The 21844-nt window shown below is 44.4% G+C and overlaps 1 protein-coding gene across 3 annotated transcripts in view; it reads left to right on the top strand.

Annotated features, from left to right (window-relative positions):
• GALNT10 (polypeptide N-acetylgalactosaminyltransferase 10) overlaps window positions 1-21844 on the top strand; it is a 218939-nt gene that overhangs the window by 120329 nt on the left and 76766 nt on the right. For all 3 annotated transcript variants that reach the window (XM_087429518.1, XM_004428615.2, XM_087429519.1), the window contains exon 4: window positions 1308-1474. In XM_087429518.1, coding sequence (XP_087285644.1) covers window positions 1308-1474 — 167 coding nt within the window. The remainder of the gene's footprint in view (window positions 1-1307; window positions 1475-21844) is intronic.

Genomic DNA, 21844 nt, shown 5'->3' with positions numbered 1-21844 from the left:
TGTAGAGGTATTCCAGCTTGTAAAGGAAGAATGTTAGAATTAGAGTATCGCCATTTGAAAACCCCTGATGAAATAAAGGATTTAGGCATTTATCACCAATGGCCACCAGCATCACAAAAGGAAAGAAAAATGGATATTATGTGTTTTCTAAGGGATGCTCACACCACCACCTATGAAGAAGTTGCCAGAATGTCTCATCGAATTAGGTCAAGCCTCTAATCTAACTACCAGTTTACAGGAACCAAAGGGGGCCGGACAGAGGAACATATTCAAAGACCACAGAGACGCAAGCAGCGAAATGCAGACTGTGGGGGATACTGTAAGACAAATGGCCCAGTTTCTTCAACAAAGACACTTAGGAGACACATCAGCTAAAGGCAGTGTGTGGGCCTTGTCTTGATCCTGATTTAAACAAACCAACTGTAAAAAGATATGAAAAGGGGCTGGCCTGTTGGCATAGTGGTTAAGTTCACACACTCCGCTTTGGTGGCCTACGGTTTGCGGGTTCGCAGGTGCAGATCCTGGGCGTGGACCTGTGCACCGCTCATCAAGCCATGCTGTGGTGGCATCCCACATATAAAATAGAGGAAGGTTGGCACAGATGTTAGCTCAGGGCCAATCTTCCTCACCAAAAAAAAACACATAAGAATAAGAAGATCAGGGAAATTTGAATACCAGCTGGATATTTGATGATGTTAAGGAACCGTGTTAATTCTTTTGGGTGTTATAATGATATTAAAGGCCTACAGGGGCAGGACCTTCTACCCCCAACCTTACCATGGGGCTGGTGGAGAGCAGAGGATGGAAATGTGCCCTCTGCTGGCAGAGCCCAGGGAGGGAGAGAGGAGGCGATGAGCCTGTGAAGCCCAGCTTATTCTTCCAAACTTGTGGCTAAATGGTTTCTCCTCCATTGGAGAGGAATGTACAAGGGGTGGGGAGAGAGGCCAGGTTATTGAAGGGCTGTCCTCCACATGGAATCATGAGGATGAGCAACCGTGTTCTTGTCACAATTGAGGTTTAAACAAATTAGTGCATGTAAATCACCAAACCTGTACAAAGCTGATGGGGGTGGGGGGAGGGCCTTGTATACATATCCCTATGCACTGTATGTGCAGGGATGAGAGGCAGGACTTCAGGATGCCAAGGAGAAGAAAATTCTAAAGTGACTCAGGGTCCCTGGCTTTCACTCATTCCCTAAAGGCTGGAGAGGAAGTGGGATTTGCAGTTAGCTGAATTGTGTACCTGAGTTCTCTTGGCAAGGTGAAAACTGAACCTGTCCTCTCCCTGTCCCCTGTGTCTCCCTCTAGCTGCAAGAGCAAACGCTACCTGGAGACACTCCCCAACACCAGCATCATCATCCCCTTCCACAACGAGGGCTGGTCCTCTCTCCTCCGTACTGTGCACAGTGTGCTGAACCGCTCGCCCCCGGAGCTGATCGCCGAGATTGTGCTGGTCGACGACTTCAGTGATCGAGGTAGGGCCTGCCACACCCAGCTTCCTGCCCCCATGCTCCTTCCAGTGACTCACCAAAGGGGTGACAGGTTTTCCCTTCTTCAGCAGCACCAACATGTGGGCCACCATTCACTGATGCTTGCTGTGTGCCAGGCCATGAATCTGGCACACTACACACATTTAGTCCTCACAGCAACCCATGAAGTAGGTTCTGTTTTTATCCCATTTGTATCATTGTAGACATGCGTTAAACTGCAAATAACTGAAAACTTGATAAACATTAGCTCAGACAAGCAAGGGGTTTGTTCATTCATTAATTCATTTCATAATAAGATCCAGGATTGGTACAGCTGCTCGAGGCTACCATCAAAGAACCAGGCTTCTCTCTTCCTGCTTCCTCATCCTCATGATCACAAAATGGCTGCTGTACCGCTGGAAAGTCTACCTTTCAGGTAGGAAGGAGGAGGAAGGGCAAAAAGAACAAAGCCTCCTCCTTACCAGACTTTGCCTTCTTATTTGGGAAAGTATTTTTCAGGAAAGACTTTTGGCCAGAACTCTGACATCCAGGCATCCCTATGTGCAAGGGAGGCTGGGACTGTGAGTGTTTTGAATTTTGCCCCTTTTAGTAAAGGTAGGAAAGGGAGAAATGGATTAGAGAAGGTGTTGAGTGAGCCCACCTACAGTATCCACCACACCATTTTACAGATGAGAAAACTGAGGCTCAGAAAGGTTAAGTGACTTACCCTTGGTCACACAGCTCTTAGGTGGTGACGTGGTGACAGAACCATGTCTGTCTGGCCCCAAGCATGTGGTCTTAACCACTAGACCACACTGCCCTCCAGCCAGTGGTCTCAAGCTTATCCTTTGCATCAAAGCTTTCACCAGTTGCAGCAAAATCAAGCGAAGCCCTTTCCTCTGCTCACCATCTTGCAGAGGCACCAATAAGGAGTGAAGAGAGGGAGTCTAAGTGTACCAGAATAATCTAAGCTGACCTGCCTGTCACCCCCTTTTAATTCTGCACTCTTGATTACACGCCTTTAGTACAGAGGTCTCACTGGCGTGTGTGTGTATGTGTGTGTGTGTGTGTGTGTGTGTGTACACACATATGCATACGTACACACACATCGTGAGCTCAGTTCTTACCATCTGTAAGTCTTCCCTAACTCTTTACATACACTCATTCTCGTGGGACCCTTTACTTCCTTTATAGCTCTTATCACAGGCAGAATTAAGACACAAATCAGTGTGAAGTATAAACATGATGTGTGTAAATGTTGGCTTGTTGCCTGTCTCCCCTGCTAGACTCTACCTTCTGAGAGCAGGGCCCTCCACACAGGCCTTGTTCACCACGTGTCCCCAGCTCCTTAGGCATATAGGAGTGGATTAATATGTATTTGACAAAGGAATAATCCGAGTTTGTTTCCTCTGTTCCCTTAGCGCTTCCACCAAGGTTACAATAGCATCTAGCGCCTTGTGTGAGATTTATTTGTGTCCCTGGAGCGAGATGTGTGAGCCCAGTGAGGGCAAGGGTGTGTCTCCTTGTCTCTGTAGCCCTGTTCTTCAGTAGAGAGCCTGACAATAGTTATATCTTGATCCTGGCCTATCACTTGCTGGCTGTGTGACCTGAACCCAGTCACTTAACCTCCCTGTGCATCAGTTCCCTTATCTGTAAAATGAGATCACAATAGTACCTACCTCTTAGGTGGCTGTGGCTTTTAAATGAGTTAATGCACGTAAAGTGCTAGAACAGTGCCTGGCACATAGTGAACATTAGAGAGAAACATTTAAACTTAGTATTAATATTTTTGGCATTATTTATGGCTGGTTTGTAGGCGAGGGAGTCAGGGATAAAGGTACAGACATGGAGGTGCAGGTACAATCCCCCTTTCTGTGGGTGAAAGGGCTTTGTGAATCATAAAACCCTAAACAAATGTGCCTTTGTCTCACCTTCTACCCAAATTGCCTCCCGTCCGTTCACCATTTAGGAGACCCTTTCAGTGTGTTATCTCATTTATTCTTGACAACAACCTCTGAGGGAGGCCTTGGGATCCCTGGGTCTCCGAGGAGGAGCTGGGGTTAGGTGACCTGCCCAGAGTCACACAGTGAGTGGAACACCCAGGCCTGTGGACTCAAAGCCCAGGACTTGGCTCTGCTGCTGCCTTTTTCTCCCTTTCTTCTGCTTTCCTTCACCCAGTCTCCCCTCCCAACAGCAGCCTTCTCCCAGTTTGGGCCCACCACCCACAGGCTAAGGGCCCTCAGCCGGGCAGTGAAAAGGCAATAAATGAGCACATCGCTCAAGTGATTAATTGACTTCCATTTCCTGTGCTGCAGCATGAACAGCCTCTGCTCCTGGGGTGAACACCGCGCCTTCCCTCGGGTGTGGCTCCTGCTCCAAGCGGGCTCACGGCCACGGCCGTGCTGGAGGCCTCGGCAGTGTGGGCTGCACTCACTCTCCAGCTCCCCGTCTGTGTACCAGCCGTGGCAGGGCCCTCTGTCCTAGAGCACGCCCAGCTCCCTCCTGCCTGGACGTCCTCTTCCAGCTCCTCCCACGGCTGCTCCTCTCACACCATCTTCAATTAGGTCCCCCACCACTTCCACTGTTCACTGTTCCCCATATGTGACTGCGTGGCTATTTGTTGACCTATTCATTGTCAGTCTTCCTCTTGAGCCATTTGTGGTCTAAAAGCAGGTGATTAATAATGCTTGTGAATTGGTGAATGAATGAACGAGGAAGGAGGGGAAAGGAAGGAAACATATGGCAGCTACATCCACACACACTGAAAACCGTCACTAGCAACAGGGCCATCTTCAGCCAGCGAGATAGGTGTGGCTGCGGGAGACCCAGCAGTTCCTTCAGTGACTGGCACTGGCCCGCATCTTTGTGTTCCAGGCTCAGATCCCTGTCACCTGTTATCTGAGGCTTCAGCCATCCTAGGGACAGACCCGCAACACTTGGTGGGATCCCTCTCTGAGCGTCACAGGGCATTAGTCCTCCAGAGGTAGCATAAACTAAGCATCAGCTGGGTTAGAAACTGTATTTCTCTGTTCAGTTAGAAAAGAATTCCAAGGTCATCTAGGCTACTGGCTTTTACCTTGCACCTCAGAGCAGGAGAGGGCCCACGGATGCCTCGGGGAGCACTGTGAGGCGTATGGAGAACCTCACAGGTGCAGGTGGGGTTCAGGTGCCTCTCCTGGGATGGCCTATATTTGGTTTCTAAAAAAACTGTTCACTAAGGAGAGCTCCACTGCTTAAAATTGTGTGAAAACCACAGATATAACTCAGCCTGCTCATTTAACAGATGGGGAACCTGAGGCCTGGAGCAGTGGCCAGGCTGAACTAGGAGCACACAGCTAGCTGGTGGCAGAAGAGGGACACGAATCCCCTCTCTAAGCTCCCGGTATAGCCCTGTCCCTCCTCACCTGAGGTTACGTGAAACATCTGCAGGAGTGTATTACTCCTTTTCATCTCCAAAGACACTTCTCAATAAATTACTTTTCCATTGTATTAAAGAGCAAACTTCTTGGCTAAAACGAGCTCATTATCAAACATAGCCAGTCTTGGACTATAATGGTTTGCACCTCTAATATCCCAGTTTCCTCAATGTTGTACTCTGTGATAAAAGTAACGTGACCCTCCCCCCATAAAAAAATGTAGCAATCTTGAAAAAGAAAGGTAAATTTCAGGAGAATGACATTCTCCAAGTGCATCTATTTCTCCAGAGAGCAAATATATTAATCCAATGTGGTGCCATTCCCAAACCCTAATAAAGACAGAGAAGAGAACGAATACTGTCCCATTGCACGGATGAGAATGAGAACTATTATTCTCTTATTGTTGTCCCTTTTTCTCAATGAATCAGGGCTGGAACCCAGAAAACTCTTACCTCACACCCCTCAGTCTCGCACATTTGCTGTCAGATTTTGCAACCTGCATTTTTCAGAAAAGCAATCATTATTCTTGTTTCAAGAAGAAATTCTCAAGGCAGCTTTGGAAGCAAACTTGCTCAGCAGTGATTGTTGTAAAAATGAGATTTGGGAGAAACAATTTCAGAATTATGGAGAGGCCTGTCTAAAGTATGGCAAATATGGGCCATCGTAAAAGACAGATTTCTCTGGGCCCCGTGAGCAGAGGCAGTTCTCGGAGTTGAAATTCATAGATGCTAACTACAGGCTAGATTGGCACTGCCTAGCGGAAAGCATTTTCCTCTGAAATGAGTCTATTCCAGGATCCTCAGGGCAACTAATTATAATTCAGCTAAGGGTCGAGACCTCGGGTAGGAGACAAAATTGGAGCAGATGAATTCTTGAAATGAGATCCAGAGCTTCACGCAGGCAGCACTGGGGACCAGAGTGGAGCAGACGCTGACACCGGAATAATCCCGGCCCTGCTCGTAAATAGAGCCCTGCAGAGTTTCCCAGGGTCTCCGAGAGCTCTTCCAATGTGCGAGCTCTGCTTGAGGATTATGAGGACTTGGAGGTGTTTTTGCATCAGTGGGAGAGAGGGGAGAGGTTGGAGGGTGGCAGACCTTCCTCTAGACAGAGTGCACTGCCCAGACAGGAGATTTTTATCAGGAAAAACAAGAGAGGCCTTGTTCATTTGTTTCTTTCTTTTCCTCTTCTCCTTCCCCTCCCCACTTTCAAACAGTGTTGGTTTTCCAAAAAAAATAGGATATATGGTAATGGGAAGGGCTGTTGTCTCTGGATGAACTCTGGGCTGCCTAGAATGATGAGGTTCAGAAATGAAAGGCTGTGGTATGATCTCCCTGATAACATTTTCCCCAACTCAGCTCCTTATCAATAAACAAACCAGTAAAAACGCACACAAGGAATGGTTCCCTACAAGGAAGTTCTTAAGCAGGCGTTTGCAGAGCTGTTGGTAGGTGTTGGCAGTGATTGGTGCTGGAGAGTGTGGACATTGCAAGGCCCATTAGTTCCCACGGTACAGACTGCACCAATGAGAGCAAGGTCAGAGGTCTTCCTTCCTTGATGGGCTTATTAACTCTGACCTCACTCCCACACCATGCCAGTCATGGAGACACATCAGGGAAATCTCTTTGCCCTGACCCTATTTGCATTTCAACATACCACTCTTGACACTGCCCCATAAGTGTCTATTCCTCATTTCCTGTCATCTCTCTCACAGCCTTAGTTTGCTTCCCATACCACCACAACTGTTGGGGTGACCATTCCCCACTTTCACTGTATTGCCTGGGTTCTTTCACCTTGAGTTTTGTGTAGCTTATTTTGTTTTTCTCTATATTGTCCTGATTTAATTCATATTCATATGTTCAACAAAATTCATGAAGTGACTGCTGGACGCTACACTAGGTGCTGGGGATACAACGGGAGTAAAACAGACTTCCCTTCAAAGGCTTACATCCAATAAGGCAGGCAGACAGGGTAAGGAGCCATCATAAAACCATGGAATATGTGCCACTCGGTGGAGCACGGAGAAGATCAGGGAAGACTTCGCAGAGAAAATTCCAGCTAAATCTTAATCCTAAGAGATAAGTAGATATTACTCCTTGGGGTTTAGGAGGGAGAAGAATGTTCCCAACAGAAGGACTAGCAGGAGCACAGGCTAGGAGTCAAGGAGAAAATGTGGAAATTGCAGAGTCATCCATAACCTCATCACCTGGAGGCAATTACTATTAACATTTAGACTTTTTCCCCCCCAGTGTTGTTGTTTTTTAGTAGACTTTATTTTTTAGAGCAGTTTTAGGTTCACAGCAAAATTAAGCTAAAGGGTACAGAGAGTTCTTATACACCCCTTCACCCCCTAACATACACATAGCTCCCCTCTCTCCCATCAGTATCCTACACCTGCATCAGAGTGGCACATTTATTACGGTCGATGAACCTACATTAACACATCATTATCACCCAAAATCCCTAGTTTATATTAGGGTTCATTCTTGGTGTTGTACATTCTATGGGTTTCGACAAATGTAGAATTACATGTATCTACCATTATAGTATCATACAGAATAGTTTCAATGCCTTAAAAATCCTCTGTGCTCTGCCTATTCATCCCTCCCTCCCACCTAACGCCTGGGAACCACTAACCTTCTACTGTCTCCATAGTTTTGCCTTTCCAGAATGTCTAATGTAGTTGAAATCATACAGTATGCAGCCTTTTCAGATCAGCTTCTTTCACTTAGTAATATGCATTTAAGTTTCCTCATGTCTTGTTACGGCTTGTAGCTTGTTTCTTTTTAGCGCTTAATACTATTCCATTGGCTGGATATACCACAGTTTATGTATCCACTCTTCTACTGAAGGACATCTTGGTTGCTTCCAAGATTTGGCATTTATGAATAAAGCTGTTATAAACATCCATGTGCAGGTTTTTTGTGTGGACATAAGTTTTCAGGTCACTTAGGGAAACATCAAAGAGTGCAATTACTAGATCATATGATAAGAGTATGTTTAGTTTTATAGGAAACTGCCAAACTTTCTTCCAAAGTGACTGTACCATTTTGCATTCCCGCTAGCAATGAGCAGGAGTTCCTGTTGCTCCACATCGTCACCAACATTTGTGTTGTCGGTGTTTTGGATTTTTGCCATTCTAATAGATGTGTAGTGGTATCTCATTGTCGTTTTAATTTGCAATTCCCTGTGACATGTGATGTTGAGAATCTTTTCATATGCTTATCTGCCATTTGTATATCTTCTTTGGTTCTCAGTATCTTTTCATTTCCATTTTCTTTTTCATACCCTCCCAATCTCCCTCTAGTTCCCCCACAACAGAGGTGACTGATGTTAACAGTCTGGTGTGTATCATTCTAGACCATTCTGCATAGTAATACTAACATGTAACAGCATATAATAACCAGAGCTAATACTTTTTGAGCCAAGTGCAATACTTACTCTCTGCAAAGTGCATTTGCTCATTCATTACTACGGCACTATCGTGGGTTCTGTCATTCCCAGTGTGAAAACCACTGCACTAAATGATCTCAAACCTCTTTTCTACTTAAAAAAAAGTGATAATTTTTATTCCCACTTTACAGATGAGAAAACTGAGATAGAGAGAGGTTAAGTAAGTGGCCAATGGGTACTTAGCTCAAAGAGGCAGAGCTTTGGTTTAAAACTATACATTCTGATTCTAGAACCTTTACACTTAATCTTTACATGTTTTTTTCTCCTTTTAAAAAGAATCATACTGTACACATTACTCTTTTGTTTTTTTTTTTCCTGTTAATGTATCACAGACATCCCTCAGGTCAATAGATATAGAGCCAGCTCATTTGTTTTTTAATAGCCAGATGAAGTTCCGTAATGTGAATCTACATTTTGTCCCTTTACACTGCACTTTGTGGAGTGAACGTCCCATCATATTTCACGTTGTATCTTGGTTTCTTTCACTTAACTTTCTACAGTCATTTCCCCTTGTCATTATAAAATGACTATCACGTCTCTCCTCCTCTGCGTCAATTTTGAAATAGAATCAGGGGTCAAGTGACACTAGAATATTAGCTGCATTGTTGGAGAGGCTGATCCAGAGAACACAACATGGGTCTGTTCCTACTGCTCTCCTCCTGAATTAACTGGCCCGGGGGCAGGCTTAGCAGCTGAGGCAGTGTGGGCCTCCCTGGCAGGTCAGAGCCCGTGCTGATGTGCACACACACCGCAGGAGGAAAGGATAAAGCAGGCCCTGCGGGCAGAAGGACTGTTCTTAACTTTCGCCATCAGCATCACATCACCCCAGAAGTGAAATATTGTTCCCTGTATAGAAATATGAGGGCAGGGGAAGCAGTTCCATCTTACAGATGACAAAACTGAGGCTCAGAGAGATTGGTGGTAGGTGGCCTAAACTGCCTACCTGCCCTTAGAGTAGTCCCCTGCTGGTTGGTAATCCCATTTGACAGGAGAGGGTTGATCTCCCTACAATGGGTTCCATAATCCTAAGAATCCCACATCTCAAGTATCAGTCTCTAGGGCGTCTCACCACTGTCAAAATCCGCAGGCTTCTTGATTCTCTTCTCCTTTAATATCTTTGACATCCTGAACACTTCAGTCTGAGACTCCAAAGGAGAGAACTGCTAAGAAGATTAAAGCTATTACAGAATATCAATTAGTTTATAATGAGGGAAATCTATAAACCTTTTGGTGGGTATCTGGCAGGAACACAGGATGCAGGGGTCGATATGTTTATGGAATATTTTGTGCATCTTAAAAAAAACAGGATTTTGTGAATCAAGCACTGTATAAATGATTTACTGAGATAGCAAAAAAAAAAAAAAAGATCAAATAAATCGCTCCGATTGCTTCTGAAACATCAAAAACTCTGATGTTTGGGAAAGAATTGTTTCTGTAGTGGAAAATAGCTGCATTATATTTTCAGAAAGGTGATGCTTCTATTGAGGTGGGTGAGCCTTCTACATTTTAAAAACTTGGTATGGCAAAACTGTGCTAAATTGCTGATATTCTCCTGATTTTCTTGCGAGTATTAAAAGTCTAACCTTTTCCACTGTTTTAGTGTTTCCTTAAAAACGTAATGGGAAGAAGCAAAACCCAATGGAGCAGGTTATTGGAGGTCCTTGGAATAAGGTCCCCAGAGCTGTCCCTCTTCTGTCATAGTCTGTCTCTACAAAGCTCTTGGGCCTCTCCACCAGCTTAGTTCTGACGTGACTTGTTATTTACTCAGATCTAGAGGGAGATGAGATTTGAGGCTGAAATAAAAGTAAGAGGCTCCTTAGTACCTAACTTGATCTAGTGCAAACCAACCAAGTCCTTTTCACATCACTCACATTTAGCTCCATAAGTGGGGAGCTGAAAGGGCTGATGTTGTCTGCGTCACAGAGGGGAATAGGCAATAGCAGCAATAATAGTAATGCCACATAGCACATATATAGCACTTACTATGTGCCAGACACTGTTGTAAGCGATATAAACATATTTCTAATTTTATAGGAAGCCTCTTAATAGCCAACATTTGCCTAAACGGAAAAATTCACATTTAGTAGAGAGTTCAAACCACAGTACAAGAAATTTACCTCCTCTCCATACCCCATCTCCTAAATGAAACAACTTTTAGATAAAAACAACAACAAAACTTAGGCAAATATACGAAATGCTTAGTCATGACGTTTGATACACATCCATATGTCCAAAAAAGTATGTTCTGCTGTTTTCATTCACTATAAATATTAGCCAAATCCTCCAAATAGTATTGGTTCTAGCAGGTTAATAAAGCACATTGGCCAAAAAGTAGGCATTAGCTCTAACCTACTGCCCGAGACCTGACCCATGGGCAGCCATCAAATGGACCCCTTGCAAAAAGATACTTCAAGGGTTCTTCCCAATTTCCTTGCAGAACTTCCAGCCCCTGAGAGGTTCAGTCACGTCTTTATCAGGCAACCACAGTTCCAGAGCCAACTTTGGCTTGATTTGAATCCAGAGGCAGCTTCAGAGCTGTAAACACCAGAGGCTTAAAATGTTACCAATTTTCACAGCCAAAAATAAGACAATGCTTGACAGCTCTGAAAATCAAGAAGACCAAATCCACACATTTATATGTCATTTTATTTACTGCAAAAATTAAAAGGAGACAATTGCAGTCAATCAATATAGTGTGCGTGGAATTAAAAGTTCAATTTCTCTTTTCTCCCTCTTTTTTTCTCTTGCTTTATTATCTCAAATAGAGAAATCTTATGAAAATGTAATTTTTGCATCATCATATGGAACAAAGAGATAGGCACATGTGAAAGCCACAGTAACATCCTTGCCTCGTGTGAGATTTAGTGACGTTGGTTCCTGTAGAGAATTAACAGATGCAGACTGCCTTTTCCAACCTGGGCATCCTTGTGCACAGTTAGTTCCTTCTCCTGAAAGGCCAAAATGCTCATTCCTCCCAAAATAATAAAATTTAATTTTATTTATGAGCATCCAGGAATCTCAAAATAACCAGTAACTCCCACCATCTACTGTTTGTACTCTACTCCTGCTCCTGTTCATGAAGGGGATTTATTGGGCATTGCTAATAAACAGGGGCAATGGTAAAGCTATGCTTTCTGCCCAGTCTTCTAAGAAACTTAGGTTTTTTTTTCTGTATGCTGTCAAAATATGTGGTCTAGAATATTCTAAATCATAACTTCACTCCAGTCTCTATTAATGGAAAACTCAAACTAACAATTACCTTCCCAGAACCTCCATGACAGCCAGCAGATTTGTGTTAACCAGGCAGGAGGAAAGACCAGCCCTGACCTTGCCCAGGAAACATGTCCCTGCTGCCCTATGACAGAAGAAATGGCGTTTTAACTCATGAGTGAATGCAAATGACCTATAAAGAGACCTTCTTCCTGAGCAGACTTGACTCTAAATATTCTTTGAAGTAGACGCAAAACCCTGTCTCCTTCCCCCTTTCCAGCTGAGGGAAGCTAGGGGACGTAGTCAGTTTGGTGAAATGCTCCTGCCTGCTGCCCATTCCTTGTGATCCTGGAGGGACAGCCAGTCAGTAATACCACCCAGCTATGGGGACAGCTCCAACCCATCTGGCCAGTGGTATCCCATCCCCATGGCTGTAGTGATTCATCCAGGGGCCTCTCCTATGATGCCAGCTGAACCCAGCCTAATCCAGATGTATGTCAGGCCAGTTCCACCCCTGTCCTTGCCCCACCCCATGAGCCCATACATTCTCTTCTTGGGTAAACTAGTTGGGGTTGGATTTCTGTCACTCCTGACCCAAGAGTCATAATGACTCTCCTCCCTTTCATGGGTTGGGTGAGCATTAAATGAGATAACACGCTACTGCAGGGCCCGGCACGTGATCGGCATTCAGTAAACAGTCCTTGTTAATGAGACTGTTATGATTATTACTGTTAACTGAAACACAGGATGATGAGTGCCAAGCTACCCCATCTACCTCAAAGTCTTGTTATAGAGATTAGATGAAATTAGAAATGTAAAAGAGTTTAATGAGCTAAAAAGTGCAATAAGGACGTAGAAGAGCATGCTGATTTCCATGCAAGGAAAGAACCCCGAGGAGAACCTTCCAGTCTGGTGGCCAAGGAGAAAGTGACCTCAAAGGCAGACAGCCCACACGTGGAGTGTGTCCCCAGCAGTCTCCATTTCCAGCTGGGTTCAGGCAGTGGTTCTTAACTCTTGTCCCTATCAGCATCAGCTGAGGAGCTTCTTAATGTGCAGGTTACCAGGGCCCACCCACAAGGATTCTGATTCATCAGTTCTGAGGTGGGCCCCCGTAGTCTGCATTCTTAACAGGCATCTCAGATTATTTTGATAGAGTTGAAATGACGCTCAGACTTGGAAGACCCTGGAATTATAGGAACGGCAGGCCGTATACCACAAATATTTGCTTTGTGATACCGTTGGATGGTGATTTCTTTGAATGTACACCCTAGGTTACTTTAAGTCAAAAAACACATGCCCTCATGAGGGGAGATGAGATGCCTTCAGCCTCAGCCAGACCCCTGTTTTCCAGGATGCCTTGTCATAAATAATTGCCTTGCTGTAACAGGCCTGTGTGGATTTATGGTCTCACATTTAATTTCAACCGCTATTCATTAATCCTGATGATCTTACTTAAATTATTAAACAGTCATATTCCAATTTCGAGGGCACTAATTATATCCTTGAGAGGCTGTTATTATCTGGATGATCACATACACTCAGCCAACACCAGACATTTTCTTCCCACTCATCAGAATTTTATACTTTCTGAGGATTTTTTTAGTTGCTGTGTGTTTCATATGACAATATCTCAGAGCTGAGGAGTTATGAAATACTAGAGCAGGGGTTCTCAAATTTTGATGTGCATGAGAATCACTTGGAAAGTATGTTGCACATGCAGATTCCCAGGCCCCGTCCCAGCAAGATTCCAGGTTCTAGGTCTGGGTGAAGCCTGGGAATCTGCATTATAACCAGCTCTCTGGGGACTCGATGCAGCTGGTCCCGGGACTACCCTGGGAAAACTGAAGCTCAGACAGGGGAAAGCTCTGGTTCAAAACCCCACTGCAGAGCCACAACCTATATCTCTTGCCTGTTGTAAGGATCAAATGAGATAATAGATGGGAAAGCACTTTGGAAAGTATTCAGCAGTCTATAAATACAAGGAGGCACTATTATTTTCATGCTGGAACGGCCTTGTGACAGAAATGGCTTGGTACTTTCTCTCTAAATTACCATAATCACCTGTTTGAGGCCCCAACCAAGCTCATAACTCTAAATTCACCAAGCATGGAATAAATTGCTCCTGAAATGTCCAATAAAAATTTTTTTTTTTTGATGTGAGAATGTGCTTGGGTCCCTGCCTTTTCCTTTGCTGGGGTCATCTATTCTGGAGTAGACCAACATCTCAAACCTGGGGGTACCTGATTTAAAAGCCATGCTCTCCAGCACATGTATTTCTCTCCTTTCCTGGGACATTTAAATCTCACCTGTGAACATTTTTGCCCCCAAAGTGCTTCCTCCATATGAGCCCACTTCGAACCACTTTCATGACTTTGGAAATAGAAAAGCTCAAATCAAGCCCCCCGCCCCCCGCCCCCCACCCCAGGTTTTGGTTCTTTTGGCTCAGTGTGCGCACCTACTTATGTTTGCTGCAAGTGTCCCATGAGGCTAGGTGGGTGATCCTGATGGGCACCTCTGTGTGCCTGTGACACATCTGTGCTGCTGTGTCAGGATTAACTGGACAGCTCTTAGGAATGCGTTTCCTCATATTGAATTAAAATCATCCTCCTTGCAACATCCATCAACAGGGTCTGCTTCTACCCTGATCTTCCCACAACTCCCTCCAGGTTTCAGAAGACCTTGTTTGTATCCCTACCCGCCATGTTCCTTCTACTGCAAAATAAATTTCTAAAAGATGTGGCGGTAGAGTAAGTTCAAGAAGAGACACTCCAGTTCTATTCACATTGCAACCTTTATTTTTAAATATTTCTTCCACACTCCCACGGATCCTATCTCTTAGTGAGCTCGCCACATGCAAAACCTCAAGTTCAGGCATTTGCAAGTTACCCACACAAAAAGCCTATTTTTAAATCTGGAAGAAATCAAGGCTTTCCAGTGATGGTAGGAGGCCTTGGTTCCCAGGCAGCACAACTTCAGAGTTCAGGGAATTTCTGCACTGCTTTCAGGAATCTTCACCCAGCCCACACATGTTAGAGATGAGAAGTGGAGGCCCACCAGGCACTCCAGTCGTATGGCTGGTAAATGATAAAGTCCTTCTCCCATTCAGGGAGCACCAGCTGCTGGCTAGACACAGTCCCCACAAGCTGTCGATCGCCTCCAGAAGTCAGGCACACAGTCCTATCCTCCGGTCCAGGCTGTCCTCAGTGGGTATGCTGCTGCCGGCAGGACCATCCATTGTGCTCAAAGGTCAAGGCTGCAGCAGCAAGCATAGACACCCCAGTTATGTCCTCTTTTTTTTCCTTCACTAACTTAATATATGGGCCAAAGTTCATCCTGGAATACATTTCCCGACTAGTGCAGTTGAATATCCTCCCCATCTTAACATTTTAGCTAATTACTAACACAGCACATACAGTGCACTCTTTCAACAGGACTGAACAGCATTTTTCCTCATCTAGGAAAGGCATTTTCTCTGATGACAGTTTCTTTGGGTCTCACCAGTGTCTGTAGCTAACAATTACAAAAGCCCACCTGGTGTTCACCAGTGTCTATAGCTAACTTAATTACAAAATTGGGCTACTTCCTTAAAGAGTTGTGCAGATTAATTGAAATATTGCTCGTAGAGGGCTTAAAACAGTACCTGGCTCAGAGTAGCCATCTGTTAACTGTAACCATAACCAGTAGCCTGGATACCATAACATTCTTTGATACAAAACTCTCTGTGTTCATCTGTCCCTTCTTTTTCCTTCATCCCCCTTTCCAGCTACACCGTGAAGACCCAAAACTTAAACTATCATTATTAATGACAATAATTTGTGAAAACAATAATAAATGACACTGTTTATTAACACTTGATATGTGCCAGGAACTCTTAATTCATGATCTCACTGAATTCTATGAGATTGGCATTATCGCCCTGATATTACAGGTGACAAAACTGAGAATTAGAAAGGTTCACTTCACACAGCGAGCGAGTGGCAGAGTCAGGATCCAAACTCAAGTTTATTTGGATCCAGAGTAATACCCTCTTATGATTACCTCCTCTGTGATGGTAGGAATAATGTGTAAGGATTTAATGCCTTATATTTTTCTCATTTATTTCTCATAGATCCATTCACTCGTGGCTCTGTGACTTTGAAAATCAGGGACAAGGTTGAGCCGGGACGAAAGAGCCACCTATCAGGAAAAAGAATGAAAAACCGGGCATTTTTCTGCCAGAATTCTCACAGTTGATTTGCTGAGGGTTTTTCCCCCTGTAAAAGAGAGTGTGATTTTCTTTCCCTTCAACCTTCATGCCACTGGAAAATTTTAAATTATTTAAGACATTGAAGGTTTATTATCTGCTATAAGGCTGTAATGTAATTGCAAGGTATCATTTAAAGAGCTGTCTGTCTGTGTGAACCACCTTGTTCTGAATACCTGCTCTTGCATAGGGCGGGAAGATGTGTATTTATTTATCAGTGGTGGTTTATAACTGCCTTAGATCAGTCCTGTTATTCTTCCTTCATGGCCCAAGCCCCAAAATAAATGTCTGGTGTTGCACAGAGCATTGAAATCATTTGTGTATCATCTGTCATTTATTTCTCTTCTGTCATTTGCATCTTGATGGACAGCCATGTGTTTGGGGGATTTCATTTTCATTACAGATCAAATCACATTGCCCATGTGTAATACCAATTTGGATATTATTAATCACCCCAATTAGAGAATGCTCTTTCAAATATACCACCCCCAAGTCGTGCTATTCACACCATATTCATCATAAAGATATAAATGCCGACTCTTGTTTCATTCTTCCTTTTGACACCTGTTTCTATAGAGAGAGGTAGCCTTCCCCAGTGTTTATCATCAGTGACGAGAGAAAATATCTTTGTGTAGGGGGGTGAGAAAGATACATTATTTTTTCCTCCATAAATGCCTCATCAGTTCAATGGCATCATGGAGTAAAAAGTGCAAGTGACTGTTCCAGGTGTTGGTATAAGAACAAGTAGACCAGCTTTGCTTCCAGCCCTGCCTGTAAATAGCTTTGTGACTTTGAGCAAATTACCTCATTTCTTTGGGCTTCAGTGTCTGCATCTATAAAGTATGAATGACTTCTAAAATCCCATCAAGCTTTAAATCCCAGAACCTTAGGATGACGTTCCTCACCTCTTCCCCAGAGTTTAGAGTTACAATTTGATGCCTTATAGTTGTCTTAGTGAATATTGGTTATTTAATATAGCATCACCCTCAAGAACTACTGACATCTGGAAAAGTATTTGCTGGTGCACAAAATGATCCAGTGGCTCTGTTTTCAGAAGCTGAAGTTTGGTGTTTATATTTTTTTCTTAATCTTCTCTTTTTCTACATGACTCTTACATGATGCTTACTTCTTGTCACTCCCAGTGTGTCTGTCCCCAGGAGTCTTTTTTCCCTTCTAATTTGCTATTTCAAATTATCTTTGGAATAAGAAATCCAGTTATTAAAATTATTCAAATTTTATCTAAAATAGGGGTTAAATAAGTCCTCAGTGGGTGACTCAAGGCTCTCACTTGTGTTTAGGCTTCATGAGCCATGTTTAGTGGCCACAGAGGGTGAAGCCTTTAATTCTAAATGGGAATAATCAGGGAGGGCTTCCTAAAGGAGGTGTCATTGCCTAATGAAGGAGGTTCCCTGAGCTAAGGGAATAGAATAAGCAAAAGCACAGAGGCAGGATGGTCTATCAGCAATAGATTGATAGTGATTGTTGGGAGACTGTACCCCTTGAGTGACCGACCTCTGTGCTTTTCTGCTAAGCTGGGAGCTCAATATTTCCCAGTCCCCAAGGGAACATATAATCTGGCAAAGGATTCCATGTAGAAAATGTAGTCCGAGAGGATGTAATTTAAATTCTGAAATATCAGAATTTCCAGACATTTAAGAAATTCCAGTATGTCAATGTTTATGGGTTAGTGGGAACAGAATATTTGACATCAGAGCTGGTGCCAATAATGCAGGATCTCTGGTCACCATGATTGTTAATTATAGAAGAATTATAAGCTACTGATTATAAGCTCCTGAATCCCTAGAGCTGTGCTGTCTAATACAGTAGCCACCAGCCACATGTGGCTATTTAAATTAATTAAAATTCAATAAAATTAAAAATTCAGTTTCTTGGTCACACAAGCCACATTTCACATGTTCGGTAGCCTCACGTGACTAGTGGCTACCATATAGGACAGCACAGATACAGAACATCACAGGATATTCTCTTGGATAGCGCTACTCTAGAGGGCCAAGTGTGAACCGCGGAATAGCAGCTAACATTCACCCCCACAGAGCTGGGGTGGGGGCGGGGCAAGCGGGACGTGGTGCTTGGTGTGAAGTGTCAGGACTTGCCCTGTTCCTCAGCAGAATCCTGGTTCCCAGTCCGTAGCTCAAAAGTCCATTGTAGCTGATGCAGGGAAATAGACTTATTCCTGCTCGCCTGGTGGGAGTGTAAGCTGACAGTATGTATCAAACTCCTTAAAAATATCCTTGATCTAGCAATTCCATCTCTGGAAATTATTCTAAGGAAACAATCAAAGATGAGCAAATAGATGTGTGTACATGGATGTTCACTGTAATGTTGTTCGTAATAGCAAAAACCAATGGAAATAGCCAGTCGTGTGTGCTGGTAAAAGTTAACAACCAGTTGGGGTGGAGGTGGGGAGCCGTGATTTGTAGCATTTGCTGATTTCTGTGATGTAAAAACTCCCTCCGTGGCTGATTTCAAGCTCCCAATGTAACATAGAGTTGGGACAAGATGCTTACAATGGCCTCTCGTGAGCTGGTACAAGCCCACTCCAGCACACCACTATATTAGCAAATAGCCCAAATGTCTGCAAAGAGGAAACTGATTAAATAAATCATGGTAGAAAATGCTGTGAAGCCATTGAAACCAGTGGTTCTCAAATTTGAGTGTGCATGAGAATCACCAGGAGGCCTTGTTAAAACCTGCTTGGCTGGGCCCCACCCTTAGAGTTTCTGATTTAGTAAGTCCAGTTCTGGCTGAGAATTTGTATTTCTAGCAAGTTCCTGAGGAAGACTGATCCTGCTGGCCCTGAGTCCACATTTGGAGAACTGTTGTAGAGGAAAATTTGATGACGTTGTTACCAAAGAGATCCATTTTGTAAATAAAAATTTTGTGAATATATGTGTATAATAATATTAATAGCTATATTTATTGAGTTCTTATAATGTCCTGAGCATTTAACATGCATTACCTTATTTAATCCTCACAACTATTCTATGAAGAAAGTAATGTTAATATTATCCCCATTTTACATTCAAGGAAACTGAAGCTCAGAGAAGTGAGGAATCTTCTCTGGGATCACACATCTGGTGGGAGGTGGGACTAGTTTGAACTTGGCAGCCGACCTCGGGGCTGCCCTTGGACCCCTCCTGCATGCTGCCTCATGGACGCTCTCCTGTGGCTCAGCGGTGGCTCACCTATGGCAGCACAACACTGAAACACGACCCAGTACGTGTGGTTATTTCTAGATGATGGCGTCACAGGAGATTCCTGTGTTTTTCTGTGCGCTTTTATGTGTTTTCCAAATTGTCTATGGTGCAATATTTTTCTAATCAGAAAAAATATCCAACACAGTAAACATTATAAATAAGAAAGGCCATGGTACCCTTGGTTCACTGTCCACACACCTTGGCCTCGGCATCCTTTGGGTTGGATGCTTCCTTACCTCTGTACCCACAGCCAGCTTGGCTCTGCTCAGCCACCAGCATCTGTTTACCACTTTACAGTTTACCAAGTTTTCACTTGGAGTAACTTGCCTCCTTATAGCATCCTATAGCTTAAGTCACCTTTCTTCCATTTTATCGATGAGGCAGCTGAGGCTTAATAAAGTGAAGTGACTTGTCCGAGGTTACACACCTAAGTTGAATGGTTTTCCCTTCTGTTATGACTCGTTTATTTTGTGGCTCCTGCTCCTAGTTCATGGTGTAATTCAGTAGCTACCATTTATTGAACACTTACTTTATTTGAGGTATTTTACTTACAGGACTGCACTAACTTCACAACAACCCTGAAAGGAAGATATTATTATCGCCTTTTTAGAAATGAAAATGAGACTCAGAAAGGCTAAATGCCATGCACAAGGATAACAGGCAGTTTTATGATTCCAAAGCCCAGTGATTCATTTGGAGAACATTTACAAAACACCTACTGTGTATCTGTTCATCAGATACCTGAATTTCTGACATCGGCCATTCCTGGCCGGATTCTGCACCCAGCACCCCCACCTGGGCCCCGTGGACTGTTCCCAGGCAGGGCTCACAGTGGGAAGGCTTGCTCTGCCAGCCCTGGGCTTAGACCGCTCTTAAGCACCCTGAACTGAACATAGCCTCCCTGATGAGAATAACTCTGAGTACTGACTGCCCTCCCCAGGTGGATGTAAAGTTCACCTGTTAATATGGGTTCTCACCTGAGGAACCTGGCCTTTGATTGAGTGCTTACTGTGTGCCAAGCGCAGTGTTAAGTGCTTTGCACTCATTTCTCAATAATTCTTCACAGCAACCCTATGAGGTGGGGAAAGTATGATCCCCATTTCTCATATGCAAACATTGAGGCTGGGAGAGGTGAAATGACTTGCCCAAGGTCACACAGCTAGTAAGTGATAGAGCTGGGAGCTTCTCTGGGATAGGCAGATCCTGGGTCCTTACCACTACTTTCTACCATTTTGCTGCCTGCCCCCAGAGGCCTTGCCCGTCAATCAGGCAGCAGAAGGGAATTGGCCTTGGACCTGTCACTGTCACATGCCATTTTTTTCAGTTATGCCAATTATATGTCTCTTCATGGAGAAGCCTGTTTGGTGGCCCTTAATGCTACAAAACCTTGTAAATGGCTAGCGTTAATTGGGTAGAGCCTGAGTTGAGTGGCACAGACAGTGGCAGGTGTGCAAATGGTGCATTGGCCAAATTAAGTGAGGCGATGGGAAGCTCTGAGCCCTGGCAAGTGCCTGAACACTTTAATTCAGCCACCGAGCAACAGCTGCACTCATTTATTATTTTCTTGATATTTCAAGGGGCCAAACTTCCTTCGCAGCTGCTTAGGAAATCTTATTCACGTTTTTGCGTTTAAGAAACATTTGGTCCCACCAAAGTCTTGTATCAGGACCTAGTAATAGCAGGGAAGAAATTTCACAGGACGCCCCACTCAGGCAGCAAAAATGTGAACTTGTTAGAAAGAATGGAATTTCCTTCTGTCTCAAGGTCTGTGTCATCTGACAGTGACACGTGGATCCTGGGACCCTCCCGGGCTCTGGCCTCCCCTACTCCTCTCTGGTGACTGCCGGCTCTCCAAGCCCAGGAGTGTGTTTAGCTCTGGGTAGTGGTGGGGGCCAAGGGGGCTGGAGACTTAGTTAGCAGATGTTCTTTCAAATGCTTTACTTATGCCAAGACCTTGCCTTTTGCCAAGAATTCGTTTTTGTTTTCTGATGTTGGTCATGACTTCCATCTTCAGGGGTGATGGAGGCCGAGGCATTTTTGGTTTTGTTGGGGTTTTTTTTGGGGGGGGGGAGTGGAGAGAGTGAAGCAGCAATTGTGAGTAAAAATGGATTAGCAATGATGCCACTCCCCCGAAAAGAACTCTTGTAAATATTACCCCACCACATTTGATTTACCATTTACCAAATCCTTGGCCAAGGTTCCCCCAGGGGAAGCACTCTCCACTCCACCCAGAGGAGTGAACAGAGTTGCCGAGAGGGCTTTCTCACTCCTCACCCCCGGCCCCATTCCCAGAGAAAACCTGGTTCTGGGGAGTCTCGTGGCCAATGGGAAGGAGTGAGCAGCATCCCTCAGGCACACTGGGTGGAAGGGAGAGCTGGAGGTCCCTGAGCTAGGCTGTCTGTGTCTTTCCATGCTCCAGAAATCTCTGCTGAGCCCCTGTTGTGAGCCAGGCTTCCAGCTGGACTTGAGGGTTATTCCTGATAAACATGACGTAGTCCCTGCCCTGAGGGGCTGGGATTCCTTAGGGAAATGAAGTCTGTGCTTCCAGAAAAGCATAAGCAACAGGCAGTGGGAGGTCAGAGGTAAGAGTCTTATTCCCACTCACCTTGTCCTCCTGGAAGACTCCTGTTCACCCTTCTGGACCAAGCTCTGTGAAGCCTTCCCCCATCTCTTGTCCTCAGCCAGTGAGGATCCTTACCTCCTTTATGCCCCCCTCCTAAATTACCCAGCTCGCTTGGAGCAGCTACCCCAGCATTTACATGTCGACTCCACTACTCAAAAGTAGGTTTCTTGAGGACACAGACCATGTCTTAGTTATCTCTGTGTCCCCAGTACCTAG

This window comes from Ceratotherium simum, chromosome 4, assembly GCF_057802395.1.
Source record: "Ceratotherium simum simum isolate JZ-2026a chromosome 4, ASM5780239v1, whole genome shotgun sequence".
NCBI classification, from domain to species: domain Eukaryota; kingdom Metazoa; phylum Chordata; class Mammalia; order Perissodactyla; family Rhinocerotidae; genus Ceratotherium; species Ceratotherium simum.
This window is presented reverse-complemented; position numbering and strand designations above follow the sequence as displayed.